This window comes from Drosophila persimilis, unplaced genomic scaffold (genome assembly GCF_003286085.1).
Source record: "Drosophila persimilis strain 14011-0111.01,24,50 unplaced genomic scaffold, DperRS2 tig00000124-arrow-pilon, whole genome shotgun sequence".
NCBI classification, from domain to species: Eukaryota; Metazoa; Arthropoda; class Insecta; order Diptera; family Drosophilidae; genus Drosophila; species Drosophila persimilis.
The window spans coordinates 8458641-8475274 of record NW_020825294.1 but is presented as its reverse complement, the minus strand read 5'-3'; the positions used below and the strand labels follow the sequence as shown (position 1 = coordinate 8475274).

The window sequence follows — 16634 nt, the reverse complement described above, 5'->3', positions numbered from 1 at the left end:
CACAAGCGGCAACCAGCTGTTGACTTTTATTGTGGCTTGACATTAATTTGTTAAGTGCGGCACGGCTGCCTGCCTCCCCGAAAAACCTTGGCCAAGTCAACTGTGAGCCAGAGAGACTTTGAGGTGAGAAACTTGACTTGTTCCACCATCTTCGGCAGCCATCCCGGGCCACCCACCCCTCCGCCCCCCGACCGTCCCCGTATCCATGTCCCTAATTGCGTTTGGAAACGCTTTCGCGGCTCCCCCCAGACGCCTTACGGCTTACGGCTGCTGGCCTTGGATTGGGAGTGCCAGTCGGAGTCGCGACACCATCCTGCCATCTTAATTATGCCCGATGCACTGCGAAAATGCTTAAAAATGCAAATTATGCGCCGCGAAATGCAACGCATGCCAAATGCTGCCGCATAAATTATGAGCCACATGCTGGGGCTCCTCCACTCCCCCACTCCCCCCTGCATTCATTTTCTGCTTCATTTCTCTGGCCACACACCTAGCCGGCCCCGCATTGGGGTTGGGTGTGCCCAGGACTGTTGATACAAGCTGATACACAGATACAGATACCAGATACCAAATACCAGATAAAGATGGACAGGCATACGTGACAAGGCACTCGTTAGACGAATGATCCTTGATCAGTGATAACCATGGATCACCTTTGGGTGATTCCATCCTTCAATTTGTATTCCAGATCGTGTCACGCTCTCATCTCTACCCACTGGCACACGCTCGTGCCTAATGAAGCACAGACACACACACAATCAGCGCCACTCTCGTCCGCGTAGACTCGCGTAATATTTGTTTAATTAGCCCGTATTAATGATGCCGCCAGAGCAAACAGAGGTGGCAACTCATTATGATAGCCGCCAAAGAGCCAATCGGCCATTGTTATGGCTGCCCGCTAAACAGACCCAAAGCTCTGCCACGGCACTCCCGCCATGGCAATGCATTGATTGGCATCGCATCGAATGGCTGCTTGTGGGAAACCTTCTGTTGCTGACCCAGTATTCCATTCTCGGTTCTCTGTTCTCGGTTTTCGGTTTTCGATTTTCATTTTCATCGTCTGTTGATTCAGAAAACCATTCACAAAACCTCCGCCCACAATAAATCCGTTTGTGAATTCAATTGTGGCATTCATAATATTGTTCATTGGCTGCTTCTGCTGCTGCTGCTGCCAAATCTCTCTCCTCCTCTGCTTAATGACGTGATTTCTGTTTTATGTGCATGGCATTATGACAGAGAGAGAGAGAGAGGCAATCGTGTACTGTGCTACAGAAATCAGCCTAGTAGTCCCCCACCTCGGCTCTGAGAAACCTTTCAGGCTTTCAGGCGTTCAGCCTTCCATTCACTTTCTCAGTTCCCATTCAATACGTTCAATACCCCGTTTGATACTGCTTCAATCACAACACAACATGCAAGCGTCGTGCAAGCGTAAGACTAGGCTCTGGGAGCCGGTGGCAGGGGATTTCCAGTACATGAAGACCACCACCCAGGAAATGCTCGAGGAGGGGGCCAAGATGCAGAGGGCGGTCAGTTCGCTGGAACGGAAGCTGGTCAACTTTCAGTCATTCAATATGGACGAGTAAGTGGGGATCGATCCCCCGATTTGGCGGTGCTACATTCTCTAATCCCTCTCGTAGCTCCCGCTATGAGGCGGTCGACATTGAGGACGACCTGGAGCTGCCGATAGTGTCCAGCTACACGCGCCACTACTCCCCGCCGTTTCCCTCGCGCCTCAAGTCCCTGGCGTCGCGCAGCGAGACCCCTGATCCCCTGTTCAATCGCTTGCCCGCCAACGACTTCGAGCCCAAGACGGGACTGGCCTTCAAGTTCCTCGACGATCACATGCACAATCTGACCGAAGCGCGCAAGAAAATTAACTTTTTCAGGCAACTAAGGTAAGGGGCAGCCGTACAGAGAGGGGAAGCAAGTACCTAACCATCCACCTTCCACAGAAACCAATCATACTTTCAATACTAGGCAGGAGTGCTCATCATTCTGTGCTCCTTTGGGAACATGGGATGGTGGTGGCACGGGGCAAAGAAACCCCCAATCCTGTACACACCCCACACACACAACGAGTAATGGCACTGCCTGATCAATTTGTTGCAATTTAGCCAGGCCAATCATCTGTGGAGTCACGCCACATTCTTCTTCGAGTGGCTGCCATTTTAAAAAGCTCTCAATTGTGCCACAATTATAAATTACCCGTCATTAGACCCTCCCCCCCCCTTGTCTGCCGATGTCTCAAGGAAAATGTGTCAATTGCATTTCCTGTTTTTCCATCATTTTCAATAGAAATCAATTAATTTTGCATAAATAAACTCGATTGTCAGCGTGGTGGCAACAACAATCATGTCCCTGATTGGGTTAGGGTCGGGCAGGGCAGGGCGAGTGTACATATTCTTGGAAAAAATAGCAAACAAATTGCAATTAATAATGCATAGGGCCCCGGAGCAAGGACCAGGCAGCGAGGTGCACGGGTCTCCCGTCCAGTCCGTGGCTGCCTTCTGGCACTCGTATTCCTTGCAATTTGCATAAATGCTAGAAGAGCTCGAGGGGGTGGTGTCAGGCTAATGGCAAACTATGACAGGGATCTGATTTATTATGCACGGTAATTAGTTTGGCCTCTTTAGCGGGCCAAATGGAAGCCAATAAACCAGGCTGTCATGCTGCGACGGGCCATGAATTGATTTTGCCAGAGGAAACTCCGCTGGCATCTCCTCCTTGTGGCGGATGCATCAGCAAGCTTGATGGCTGCAAAGAGGAATGGCCACGAGGTGGCCAGAAACAAAACACTCTCGACTCCGCCAGTTGACAGGAGCATGAAAGTCGGAATGAATGTTCCCCAGTGACAGGCGGGCGGAGGCGTCCATTGTGGCGGGACAAAACACGACTTGGACATGTTCTTTGGCCCCCAGAGGCCTCTACCATGGTCCGCACTGCTGGCTAGCTCCAATCTCTTAATCTCTCAATGCATATCAACAATAAGCAAGAAAACAGCAACTAATGGGAGTCCTTTGCCTGCATTAGGGTTCCACTGTGGCCTTCCTTGAAGGGTGCGAGCCTTGTAGAATGGAATGGCGGCCATAAGAGGCCATGTATCAACAAACAGTGATTCTCCACTAATGTAAGTAGATCATAGGTTGAAAGGAGCAAAGTATAACTATTGGAATGATAAACGTCTTCGCAGAAAACCAATATTCCCCCAGATGGGCCATCGTGAGTGATTTCCAGGCCAAAGAGATCTCAAATCAATATCCCAAAGGCTGGAGGTCACATTTGTATTATGAATCATCTCGCTGGTAAGCTGGGGAACAGTTTGGCAACCTTGTTTGCTCGACATTTTGGCACTTTCCGCCCAGACGCCTGGAAACACGGAGGACTAGACGTCCACACAGCCAGACAGCCCGACAGACCGACAGCCCGAAGGAGCCCAGAGATAACAGTTGTCCACTCCACTGTCGCCTGTCCCTCACACACAGCATAACGGTCACAACTGATAAGAGCCGTCCCGTCCTCCTCGAGAGACTGAGATTTCACCAACGAGCACGCGAACACCCGAGAGAGAAACCCACCACACACGAGTGCTGCGAAAGCCGGCTGCGCTCTCTCTCGTTTTGCGACTGCGTTGCACGAGGCGATTTTCAACAACGAGGCGGCCACCGCTCGGCTCTGATAAGAGCCAAGGCACTCGGCGCGGCTCGGGCCTCGGGAGGACCAGCGCTGGCAGCGGCCAGTCAGTCGATTCGGGAGCGTGGCGATGGGCGATGTTCGTTTGCGTCTTGCGGCAGTGCTCGTTGCGGCCGGAGTGGCAGTTGCTTGAAACAGGAGCTGCCAACTGAATGTGTGATTTCTGCCGAGTGTGGATACTGTGTGGATCCTCGTGCTAGTGCCGTGCCCTCAAGTAATGCAACCAGCGTGCAGTTCAAAAGTTCAAAACCCCCAAAAAAGTGTCAAGTGAAGCAAACAAATGAAGAAAACACTTTCCGGCCGGGACTGGGGCTGGGACTGGGGCTGGGGCTGGGGCCTGCATGTGTAATTAATTTTTTGGCATTTAAATTGGCCAACATCCGAGGCTTTAAATCAATTTGACAAATTTGCATTTTTCTGGTGGGCGAAAGGCCCAAAAAAAAGGAATAAAACAAAATAAAGGGAAGCCGAAGCCAAAGCTGAAGCCAGCAAAGGCAATTTCATTTACAAATTACAAATTGATGTGGTACATGGAAGGTCTCGGAAAACAGCAGCAATCAGGAGACTCCCAGGGCGGCCAGCGGGGAGCAGGAGGGCAACAGAGTGGGGGGAAGCCTGCCAAGACCCTCCCTGGCGTGGGTTCCTTATACGGTGGGAAGCTTTAAATCATTTGCCTGATATAAGGCCACGTGTTCTGCTCGGATTAAGCGGATTATTGGGCGGTCATCTTAGGGATTATGTTCTCGAGATGGCAGCTTTCGCTTTGCACTTTCTTTTCGCCTCTAAAAGCAGCGAAGATTAAGAACTAATAAGAGGCAACCTACTCTTGCACATTTATTCCTAAAAAAAACTTATATTTAAATTCTTTGTAATCCAATCTAAGCTTTGTAACCCCTATGATCAGTCTCCTAGCTAAGGATCTTTCCTTATCATATAAATACACTTCTGTAACTCTGATTCTTTGAGCTGAGGAACGGATAAACAATATCCCTAGAAGGCAGCCATTAAAAAAAATACTCAAAAATTCTATAAAAACAATTTTTCTCGTTATTCCAACGTTGGACCGTCTTCAAGTGAATTTTACTCTTCCATTAGCATTTCCTGCGAAATTTCAGCAGGCGGGCCCCAGAGGACATTACAAAATGATGTAAATGATTTAAATACTTTTCTTTCTGCATATTTTTATCCATTTTCCACGAGTTACAATACTTAATGTGGTGCAAAGAAATCTCCGAAGGTCGGAGCGGAGGCAGGAAAATGGGAAAAGCCAAGAGGCGGAGGGTGACTGGCGTTGGGGTAACAGCAAAGAGCAAGAGTAATAATAATAATAATAATAACATGAACAAAATAAAAGGAATGAGCCGAGCAGAAGAAAAATGACTGAAACGTGCCTCGTATGCAAATATTTGCAAAACGCAGACTAATAAGTGGAAGCCCCCAGGACAATGGCCCAAGACAGGGGAGGGAAGGGGTAGGGTGAGCCGATGACAAAGACAGAATCCTTCAGGACTCGGTAGCGAGGTGTCGACGGGTCCTGGCTGGGCCGCTTTAATGTCAAAAATGGCTGGAAAATTCCATAAATTAAAGCATCGTTTTCTCTCTCATTTATAACAATAACGGAACGTCTGTCGACCAACTCAACAGAACTCATATCCTAAAAAAAATAAAGAAGAAATGTTCAACACTCGTTTCGGGGGAAAAATGAAATACATTTCATTGCATAATTCATGGCGCAGGGGGGGAGGATGGGGACTCCGGGGCAAGTCAGCCGATTGCCATTTGGTATGGTCATAAATCTTTTGGCATATGGGCTGCCACGACCAGGGGTGGGCGTGGTGGGGGTAGAAATCAAACAACAACAAAGCACAGAAAAATATTTTAAAAATTAAATGTTTATTGTTCTCCCCAATCGTCAGTCGAATGGCCATGAACAATTCATCAGCAAACAGAAAAAACCAACAACGGCAGCAGCAGCAGCAGATAGTGCTTACAATTGCCTAAAAGGCCGGAGGACAACCAAATAGAATAGTTTCCAAATATATTCCATGAGAAGTGGCTAAAACAATAAGCACCGGGCTTTAAAACTCCCTCCCGCTCTCCCTCTATCTCCCTCCCTCTCTATCTATCCATCTATCTCTCTCGGAAAACACAAACAATGAAGCACGACAGTGGCAGTGGCAGCAGCAACGGCAACGGCAGCAACATCATCAACAACAGCAGCAGGTCCACTCTTTGGGCCATCAACAAAAGCAACAGAGCCCACAATGTTCTATGGCTAATACAAAAGTAACAAACAACAAATCGCCAGCAACAACTAAGCCAAAAGTTCGCCAAAGCAACAACAGCAACAACATCAGAATTGGCAACACTTTTACGAGTGGCCAACAACATTTTACAACGCATTTTCGTGATTGCACAAGGTAAGTCCTGGCCCAACGTCCTGTGCAGAAGCTTGACCTATGACATCGTATCGCTCGTATTGAGAGTGCCCAAACATGGCTTCTTTCTCCGCTTTCCCGAGGGGCCAATAAAGAACGTTTTACTGCCCAAATCCACGAATTTGTTTAATGAGATGCCTTGACGCTATAATCCATTCAAAGAAGAAGCTGCTATCCGCAGAAACTGTGCTTCTCAATTAGCCCTTTCCCCGCCCTCCCCACCGTCCCCATAATTAAATGCAAGCCACATGGTTGGCCCGGTCTCGGCCCCAGCGGCGCACTTATCGGATGTGTCTGACTAGCCCACATCCCCGGCCGCAGGCACCCTCGAAGCCGCCACCGCAGCCGCATTCCACTCGAACTCAAGCACTTGCCCGACATATATCATCTTTCATGATGCTGGAAAAAGCTGAAAAGTTGAGAAGAAAATGCTGACAGGCGAGCGAGTGGAAAAAGTTGTTCGAGCTGCCATTGAATACGCTTTTCAGCTGCTGCTGCTGCTGCCGCCTGGCAATCCCTTTTTAATTTTTCATGGCTGCCTCCACCCCCGCTCCCCGCACTCAAAGTCAAAGCAAACTTTCGGGGGGTGGGCTATACAATGCATATGCAATGCATACAGGGCCCGAGTGCTGTAAGTCATACTTAACTCATGGCAAACACATTTGCCTGCACTCCGACTGCCCCCCTGCCCCTGCACCCTACCCCCCCGCGTCGAATCCCGACTGCGCTCATCTTTCATCTCCTGTCGCTCACGTCCAGCTGCCAAAACTCAAACTTCTCATATGCTAAGCGTGAAAAATTGCTCGAGCTGGACTCCTGACCCGCTGCCCCCCGACTCCGCCCCCCACGCCGATCAAATATTTGCATAGTAAATGGTTTCTATTATTAACTGTGTACACTTCCATCTCGAAGGCTCTGTTTTTTCGGAGGCCAGTGCCTGCGCCGAAACAAAGTTGTTAAAATATTTGCCAGGCTCTGTCTAAGTGGGCTCCTTAGCTGGCCCGTATCCGTGTCCGTGTCTGTGGTCAGGGCCGGCAGTTACTTTAGAGCCCGTGCTGGTGCCGGTGCCCGTACCGGTGCCCTTTGCCCTGGTGTATGCCTCGTTATAAACGAAAATCAATTAAATCCTCTGCATGCTTTTAATTAAAATTCCCAGGGAGTTGTGTAATTAAGTTAACGCTTCCGGACGGCTCATGCATCGCATTGTGGGGCATACTCGATCCGTGAAGAGTCGAGAGCCGCCGTCTAGAGCCGGGCTCCTCTGGCGGGGGCCTGCCAGGTAGCACAAGGTCGATCCGGCACAACACTCACGTAAATAAGGCGCGAATTTTAAAGCTTGAATCTCATTAAAACGGTTTTATTGCCAAGGCAGATACTGGGCTCCGGCGGGAGGGCTCTTCCATTTCGTTACACATTTATTTTCCACCCTCCCACACAGCCACCCACCCAGGCATCCATCCATAGTTTCCTTCCACTGGAGTTGTGGCGCTGCGGGTGTCAATTTCATTGAGCGCTGCTCACTTTGAAGTTGGCCGAAAGGGTGGCAGGGCAGCAGGCCACAAGGAGTGGCAGTAGGGGCCGGGGAGCCTTAGCACAATTGAAATCGATGGCGGCCAAGGGGGGGAGGAGGAAAACTACGGGGCGTGTTGGGACCCACACAGACGCAAAAACCGCTCAAACTCAATTTGGGGGCCTTCCATTTATATGCTCCCTCCCTCCGCCCTCTTTCTGCCCCGCATTTTCATTGGAACAGTGCGGGAGGCAGGGAGAGAGGGACGTAAACCAATAATTTTCATTTCAAGTTGGCATTTTTTTGGCGGCTGCCAGCAGCAGCAGCGGCAACGGCAGCGGCAGATGACTTCTTGCTGGGGTTTCCAGCATCCCCAGAGCGAGGGAACCGTTTAAGTGGAAAATTACACTAAAATAGACACAAAATGCTATTTGTGGGGCCAGGCTCCGCATCGAGTGCCAACAGCGGTCGCCCACCGCCCCCCGCGCCCCCTTTAAACGTTGGTAAATGCCAACAACCCCAGTCCTGACCTGTCCATGACGTCATGTGTTGGAGGGTCTTCTCATCGACAGGCAAACGAGCCACAAAATGGCTCTTTTTTAAGGCAGAAAATTTCTAATTTTCCACCCAGAAATATTCGTTCTCATGGATTTTCATTCTGTACCAAATATGTCCTTCGAGTACATATTTTTCCCAACTGGAAACCTATATTAATCAGATAAATATCATCTGCAAGCCCTCCATTGAAGGCTGCCCCAAAAGTCTCCATTAAAACATCATTCATTCAGTGACAGACTCGTTTCGATCCAAAGGTTCTCCGAATTTCCGAATTTCCAGCTTTCAAGTTTGACAGTTACATTTTGGAACGAGTGACGTCAACGTGAAAGAAATAACGAGAAAAACAGGAGCGACAGCCCTGTTGGAGATGGAAATTTTAAAGGGCGAGCAAACTTGACAGTTGGCCAATAAAAAATGCAGGACCCCAGAAATAGTTGGCAAGAAAGAGAAGGAGAGGGAGGGAGGGAGGGGGAGAGGGCAGGCATTTAATTGTTCGAAGAGGCGCATGAGAATAAAGTTTAAGCACAATTTTTGTGTTGACACTTGGCTGCAGAAAGGAGGCACAGAAGGGGGCAGAAAGAGGCAGAAAGGAGTCACAGAAGGAGGCACAGAATGAAACGAATACAGAGTGCAACACTGCAACAATCAAAAGTAAATACAAATAACAAGTTTTGTGCGACACGAGGCAAGAGGCAGCCACTTATGCATGTCCCAAGTCCTGTCGTCGAGACGAGACAAGACAAGACAGAGACGGAGAGGGAGGGGGAGCGGGAGCGGGAGGGGGTGCCGGAGAGATGTGTTCAACAAAGTAGACAGACCGTGACTGCACATAAGTTGAGACACGCCGTAGAGCAGGGCTGGTGCATCATCATCATCATCATCATCGTCGTCGTTCTCGTCCTCGTTATCATCTGGAGAAAAGCTAAACAAATCCTTATGTCAGGGCAGGGACATCATATCCTTGTACGTTTGTCTTTGGCCCCCCCTCGAAGGGACAATGCGATTCTTCCGCACTTTTTGCTCTGCTCGCTCGCTTGTAAGCAAAATCCTTTTGGCCCAGCATTTGTATGCCCATCATGAAAAGGACAACAGGAGAGCCCCCCCCTATCTGTCTTCTGTGTGTCCTGTGCCGTCTCTTTCTGAGTAGTTATTTAGGTAAATTTGAATACGTGCATGCCATGCCCCTCTCCACCTAAACCCCAAATGCACTTCCGCCTTAATGCGTTTTGTCCGGGACGGGGGCTACGGATATTAGTTTGCCCGATGTGGGGGTGCTTTCGGGGTGCTCCGGGGTGCTCCTCCATAATTGCGTGCATCTCTGGCGTGGAGGCTACGACCTCATAAAACAAGGGCGCAAGGATGTCGGAATCAAGAGAAATGTGCGCGCCAGGGTCAGGCAGCAGTGAAAAATTGCAGCCAGTTGGCAGCTCCTGTGGCACGTACCGAAAGACGAAACCATTTATACAGCTCCCAATTTCCCCCAAAAATATTACACCGAAAAGAGTTTCCTGCCAGACGTCGGATCCATGTTAGTTATTCAAAATGAATTGATGTGCTTATGCAGAGCACAATATGGTAGGGGATGGCGAATGGCCACTCCAGAGCTGATTAGCCAGGATCCTGTTACCTATTTAATATTTAAAGGCAAGGATGCTGTTCTTCTTTTCAAAAGGAGTCCGGGAGGAAGAATTTATTAGATCATTTTGATAATTCCCCTTCCCTTAAACATGCCTTATAAGTTTGCACTCATCTCATTATAGGGCTATTATAGGGCACAATAAAGACAGATTTAGTATAGTGCTTTTATGTATATAGAGTGGAGACTATTTCTTATAGGCTATACACACTGACGACCATCCACCATCTATTTAGGAGGTGGTCCTTAAGGTTGTGCTGTTCCGCAAATTTCCCAATTATTCCACCATCCATCTGGGTTGTTCCTAAACCGCACGTTTCTATGCGATAGTTAGCAGATAGTTTACAAATGCAACCCTAAAAAACAATGAATGGCCCGAAATAGACCTTTAATGTCGACCAGGACAGCTCTAGTATTATTTCTGCAACCAAGGCGCCCCACCAAAGCGGATTAAACTGGAAAATCTTCTGTAGAGTGTCCAAAGAATCCATATATTGTACTTATATGGACTGTTGTGTTTAAAGATACTTCTCCAGAGAGACTGAGGCCGATAGAAGAACATCGATATACTCTTCTGAGCAGCAGGGCACTTGCCCAGCGTTGCTAGGGATCGATAACTCATTATCGTGGCGGTCACTTTGAACCACAGAATTCACAAATTCTTTTGTTGTGGCACTTTTTGGGATACGGTGTACAGGCAAGCAATCATTAAAAGCCGCCGTTTTTGCACGTTTATATAGCAAATATTATTCTTAAATTACTAAGGGCCTCGACCCCCATCTCACTTGCTTAAGCAACAGAAAGAATACCCTCGATGTACAGCGATTTCTCCAGAATTGAAGTGCAGAAAATATTATGTCTCCAATGTCACTGCTGTAGTACCAAAAGTATTTACTAAAATTACAAGAAGGAAAATAAATACCCTCGAAGAACAGCGATTTTCCCAGAATTAAAGGGTCGGCGATTTGTATCTCTGAGATCTATTTATATCTGTGAAAATACAATTCCAGGCGGCGACGACGACCCAAAACTCTTTAATGCCCGAATTCTAGGCCAACTCTTAGGTAAATTCCCTCCCACCTCTCCGCAAATAGCCAGTGCCAAAACGTAGTCTGGTCCCTAGGCTTTCAAGCCGTTTCCACCTTCCATAAGACGAGTATGTTATGTCGAGTGGAAAGCAAGGTTACGCACTTGATCCGTGTCTGCTGAGGGTTATGCCGAGTGGTTATGCCACCATTTAATCATTCTCCCACCTCGCCGATTCTGTTACGAGTGAATCGCACGCAAGTTGATCGGCGAAAGGGCCCGTCCTGGCCTGCATAATCAAGTTAACTTCGGGCTGGGGCTGGGGCTGGGGCTGGGGCTGGGGCTGGTTTTCCCAGTAGTTGGAAAACGGCATCAAGATGGCAAAGCCCCAGCACCGGTTAGTACATACATTTTTGAGTCGACTAATTCAGGTGAGTCGTGCGTGTGCTGCTCGCCTTAGTTTCTGTGTCAATGGTGGAGGCACGTCTCTCTCCCTGTCTGCTCCCTGAATGCGGTCTCCCCTAAATACATCTCCTGCTATCTAACCGAGTGTCTGTGTGCTTTTAGGGGGATATGGGACATCCTGGCGTGTGCTCATCATTCTCGTATCTGTGCCTTGCTCCACTCTGCTTCCCTTCCGTGCCTTTGGCTCCTGCCTGCCTCCCAATTAAGTAAAAAATATAAAACGCTGTCAAGGACAAACAAATGTGCATTTTAATTAAATTTTTAGCTCGAGCGCGTGCCATTTTCGCCCCTCTCCCCCCTTTCCCACCCGCCTTCTGGGCCATTTAAGAATGCATGCGGCAGGGAGGGAGGCCCAGCCTGTCATAAATCACTTGCGAGAAATGCTACCAAAAATGTGCATCTGCCGGTGGCGGGCGGGGGCAGGGGGGTACTTTGGTGGGCGTGCCATAATGTGTAACTGTGCCAAATGCTATGCCACTAAATAAAATGGGCTACGTGCAAAGTTTCTGGCCACAGCAGAGCGCAAAAGCAAAAACAACAAAACGACAAGGAAAATGAACAAATGCCAACAAAAATGCAAGAAACTTTCCATACTCGCACTCCAGAGAGAAGTTCTACGAGTTGTCCTCGGGTAGCCGCACAAACCAACAGCAAAGATGGGGCTTGGTGGGGGGCTTGGAGGGGCGTGGGGGAACGGAGTGATAGAGCGTGCAAAGTAAGAGATACATATTAATTGCTGTTGTGCCAGAGCAACAACTGCAGCAACAACTGGCACAACTTTGTCTGTTTTTGTGTTGAAATGCTAAGCAGCATGCTGGGGGAAATCCACAAGGAGATGGAGCTGGAGAGGCAGCCGACAGCTGACTAGAGCCCTGGGAGCCAGGAGCGTAGAACTAGAAGGGGCAGAGGCAGGGACATCCCTAATTTACGATCCCCAAAGTCGAGACCAGATTTGACAAGTGATACCATCCCCGCCCCCGCCTGCCTTGAGCACTGAGCTCTGCTCAGCCAAATCAAATTCAATTCGCCTCAATCAAAATCAAAAGTTATCCCTGGCATTCATGCACTGGCAGCTCCTCCATTGGCCATGTCGCTGGCAGTTGCATCAAGGCTTCCACTATCCCGCCCCCGCCCGTCACCTCCTTTGGGGTTTCCCAATGTTGTCCCGTTGAATTATAGCCCGCTACGCACTTAATCATTTGCGTTTTCTTTGCCACATCCGAAAAGTTTTGCATGTCTTGGGCCCGGGCCCGGGCCCCCGCCTTGGGGGGGCCGTTAGTGTTTGTCTTTTCTGGGCAAAGACCGCAAAGAGCATGCTCGCGAATATTGTCCTAGTCCTGGTCCTGGTCCTGGTTATTTGTGTGCGTGCTGCGTGTCCTTGTCAAAAGTAAGCAAGTGTCGCGGTAGCTATCTCCCAGCCCCCAGCCCCCAGCCCCCAGCTCCCTGCCCTTCCCCCCCGGTGGGGGTCAGCCACAATGAGCCACTTGAGGAAGAAAGTTTTCGGAAAAACTAAAAACTAAAACGAATTTCCCTAAGAACTTTTGACGTTTGGCGACTCCGACCGCAGAAAACAGTCCCACTTTCGGGTGGAGTCTATAGATCCAGGCAAGACAAAGGATTAAGGATTGTAGGGGGATATTTTACACTAAGAGAATTCTGGAATTCCTGACCTTTGAAGGGCACTCTTATGAGGAACTCCCTCGTTCATAAGGATTGAAAATTATTCTAGGTGTAAGCCAGTCCTTCGCTCTCCCGGACCCCGACCCTGGCATGATTTGTGCTGGCCATACGGGTCGTATGATTAATATTAAAGTTTCTGCCAGAAGTGAAAATTAAGCTCGGCCAAGGGGAGCCAGGCACCATAAGTTTTTCCCAGCGATAGAGAGAGAGAGGCATGGCAAGGGGCAGGGGGAGCAGCAGTCAAAGACACGCAAAAGGTTGCCCCAGGTTGGGGCATGGGAAATTTCGCCGACTGTTGCCAACGTTTAAATCAGATAAACATTCTATGGGTTCCATGGGCTCCCTGGGCTCCCTGGGTTCCCTGGGCTCCCTGCGTGTTGCTGTTGTTATTCCAATGCTGGTTTTTCGTTTTTCTTATGCGGGCATGTGTGTGTGTGGGGGCCGAGGGGCGTGTGCCAAGCTGTGCTGGTGCTGGTGCTGGTGTTATAAAGCTGCAGGCGGCAACTTAATTTCTTCTCATTTTTGCTGCTGCTGGCAGAGGCAGAGGCAGAGCAGCACAAAAAGCGAGGAAATCCAAAATAAATAAGACATTTGTTGTATTCATTGTTATTGCTGTTGGAGCCAGAGATGATGTCGGTGCCGCTTCCCCGGGAGTCCCGAACAAGTCACTTTGCCACAAGCTCGGGGGAGAAGAAAAAACATCTGAGAGTTGTACGCGGCGTATGAGTGATTTTCGTTCGTTCTATTTGCTTGTATCCTCTGCTGAGTGGGCTTATTAATTCATAAGCTCAGCTCTCTGTCTCACCGTTTTGCCACATCAAGTGGCAGGTTCCCTGCCGATGGAAAGCTCAGAGAATTGCGGGGAAAATCCGAAAGAGAGAGAGAGATAAATCCAGGGAATGCGACGATTTCTGATGATGATGCGATTGTAAATTGATTGCGGCTGATTCGACTGGGGAACCCTTCTTGCCCCCCTACTCCCACGCCTCCCCGCCGTGGCAGCACAAAAATGTACAGCTTTTTCGCTTCAAGACATTGATGTTGCTTTTTTGTTCGATAAGCAAACGCTGTTATTCCTTAAATTAGCTGGGACAGAATATTTTACGGGTAATATATACAAATCTCGGGTTTTGGTTCCTCCCAAACGGCTCTATCGATTTGTATGAAATCTTTTTTGTATATTTATTGGGTATGAGAAGTATTATTACTACCACCCACCATTTTTCTAATCGGGATTGTAATATTTTTGTATGAAAAATATCTAAATATACCAATAAAAATTTGTGAACATAATTAATTGTGCATTGATCTTGATTTAATGGTTTTTGGCCGTGAAAACTTTGCGTTCCAATTTAAATCATTTAGACACAAGGCGGTCCAGTTGCACCGTCGAACAAATAGTGCAACAAACATGCCAAATAGTAGAGCAGAAAGAACAGGCGATCGCATCCATTAAGGCAACGAAAATGTGCGTGTGAGCATGTCGCAAACGCGATAAAGAACGTGATTGAAACTCTTTCAGAGAAAATACAGATAACCCCAACAAGTGCATCGAGAATTTACATTCCTTCCCTTCGTCGAGTCGTAGTCGAGGAAGAGCCAAGTTTTGAGTATTCCGCTCATCCGAAAGTGCTGATTTGAGCCATGGACAAAGCATTGACCTGCTCTTAAATTTTAGCATGAGTCAAAGGCTACTACTAAATAAGACACCACCAGAAACATAGAACAGTTTGCTCTTCGGCTTGGATCCATATTCAAACGTGTTCCATGTTCAATGCATACCTCCAAAGGACTTCGTTCGGAGCAACATAAATAGTTCGCAATACAGTGTCAAATGGTTTGCTGGATCAGCGAGTGATAGTATTAAAATCAAAGCCAATAAGCCACCAATCTCCAGCCTTAGCAGCTTCATCTCCAAAAATAAACTCTTAATTTTAAATCTTCTGTCTGTTGCATTTCCATTCGCTGCTAAGTACGGGTATGGCCTGGAATATGCATTCGAGCACATGCCTGACAGGGCACTTTGGAGCATAAATGTGATGATGGGTCGACAATCCCCTCACAGGAAAAGAGACGATCCACACAGGACTCGTTGCGTGGCGTTCACTCAATTGCAAACAATATTTCAATTTTATTTTATTATCACAGGACACGAGCTGGCTCAAAAAGCGATACGGAAGCAGGCTGGGATCCGAAGGGATACAGACATGGATATCCTTTACTTTTATTTTATTATAATGCAGCCCGTTGCCAGCCAGAAAATCTCATTCTTAATCCCATTTTGCCCCATTGTTCCACACACGTTGCCCAGGGCTCTGTGGACGGAGGGGCTGGCGGCTGCGGGGCTGGTGGCTGGGGTGCTGGTGGCTGAGATGGCTTTCCAGCCAAAAGTTATTGATAGTTATGGCACGCCCATACGCACAGATGGCCGCCCTCTTTTTTGATTTGACCAAAATTCACATTTTTCTGCTCCCCTTCCTGGGGCTCTGGATGGGGCTCTGGATGGGGCTCTGGATGGGTCTCTGGATGTGGTTTTCTCTGTTCATTTCCCATCTCGGTCACTCTTTGCAATACAAGAATTTTGCATAATTTATTAGGAATATTTAATAAAAAATGCCACAAGGCAAACACTGATGGCAAGGGGAGGGATGGGCCAGGGCGGGGCAGGGCAGCCAGCCGTTTGGCAAACTTTACGCTTCGTTAGCTTCTGTTCGCTGTAGTCCCCCACTTCTTTCTATCCCCCTTTCTCTATCATTTTTCTCCTTTTGTGTGTACGTTGAGCTACATTTATGCTTTGTTTCTCTCCTCACACACAGATACACCCCCCCACACACACACTCGCACACTCTCGCCTGCATTTGCAATGTAGATTCACTTTTGTGAATTTATGGCGGAAAAACTCACACGCCAAGGAGAGAGCCAGCAGCAGCTTGGAGCCAGATACACTCCCAGAAATCGGTGGAAACTAATAAACCAATGCCATAAATCAGTAAACGGGAAGCCCTCAGATTAAGTTACGTTTTTAATAGGAGTATTTCGAGAATTTTCAATGACTTTTGATGGCACTAGGCACCAAGACAGGGTCAGGGTCCATCATTCTTGCTGGTCTCCAAGGAAATCCAAGTGATAGCCCTCTCTGATAAGCCCCAAGCCCCCAGAAAAGAGTATAGATTTTTTTTCTCACTACCCGATAGTCGTGTTCCACCTTCCGGGCATTTGTTCCCAATGATTTTCCCCCCCTTTTTTCCATCATAGTTGATACGCATTCGATTTCATTGCTTTGCTAAAAGGTGTAGCTCCCCCCCTAACCCCTCCCCGCCCACCCCCTCTGTGTGTAAACCTTTTAACATAAATCATTGCCAGCAGTGAGGCAGGACTGTGCGGGAAAAATCCTTTCGCCTTGATTTGATTTGAAATTGTTGAAGCATGAAGTGACAGTTGAAATATCGTTTTACATGCGCCGCCAACGATGACGATGACGACGACGACGACGATTGAGTGGAGGTATGGCGGCTGACATGTAGCTCAACGAGCGACGACAAGGCTGCGTCTCTCTCTCTGATTAGTCAGTCACTGCGGCACCTAAATACATACACGAGTGTTGCCCCACGCCACCCCCTTCCGCAATCAA

The 16634-nt window shown here is 48.3% G+C and overlaps 2 protein-coding genes across 2 annotated transcripts in view; both read left to right on the top strand.

The window, feature by feature from the left end:
* Positions 1-1337: 1337 nt before the first annotated feature.
* Positions 1338-2336, top strand: LOC6596403. The gene is made up of 3 exons (XM_002021552.2): positions 1338-1579; positions 1638-1895; positions 1953-2336. The coding sequence occupies exons 1-3, from the start codon at positions 1410-1412 to the stop codon at positions 1975-1977; spliced, it is 453 nt and encodes a 150-aa protein (XP_002021588.1). The 5' UTR covers positions 1338-1409; the 3' UTR covers positions 1978-2336.
* Positions 2337-3266: 930 nt separating this feature from the next.
* Positions 3267-16634, top strand: part of LOC6596402 — a 34737-nt gene continuing 21369 nt past the window's right edge. Inside the window, exons 1-2 of the mRNA XM_002021551.2 lie at positions 3267-3904; positions 5607-6110. The gene's annotated coding sequence lies outside the window, so the exon portion shown is untranslated. The remainder of the gene's footprint in view (positions 3905-5606; positions 6111-16634) is intronic.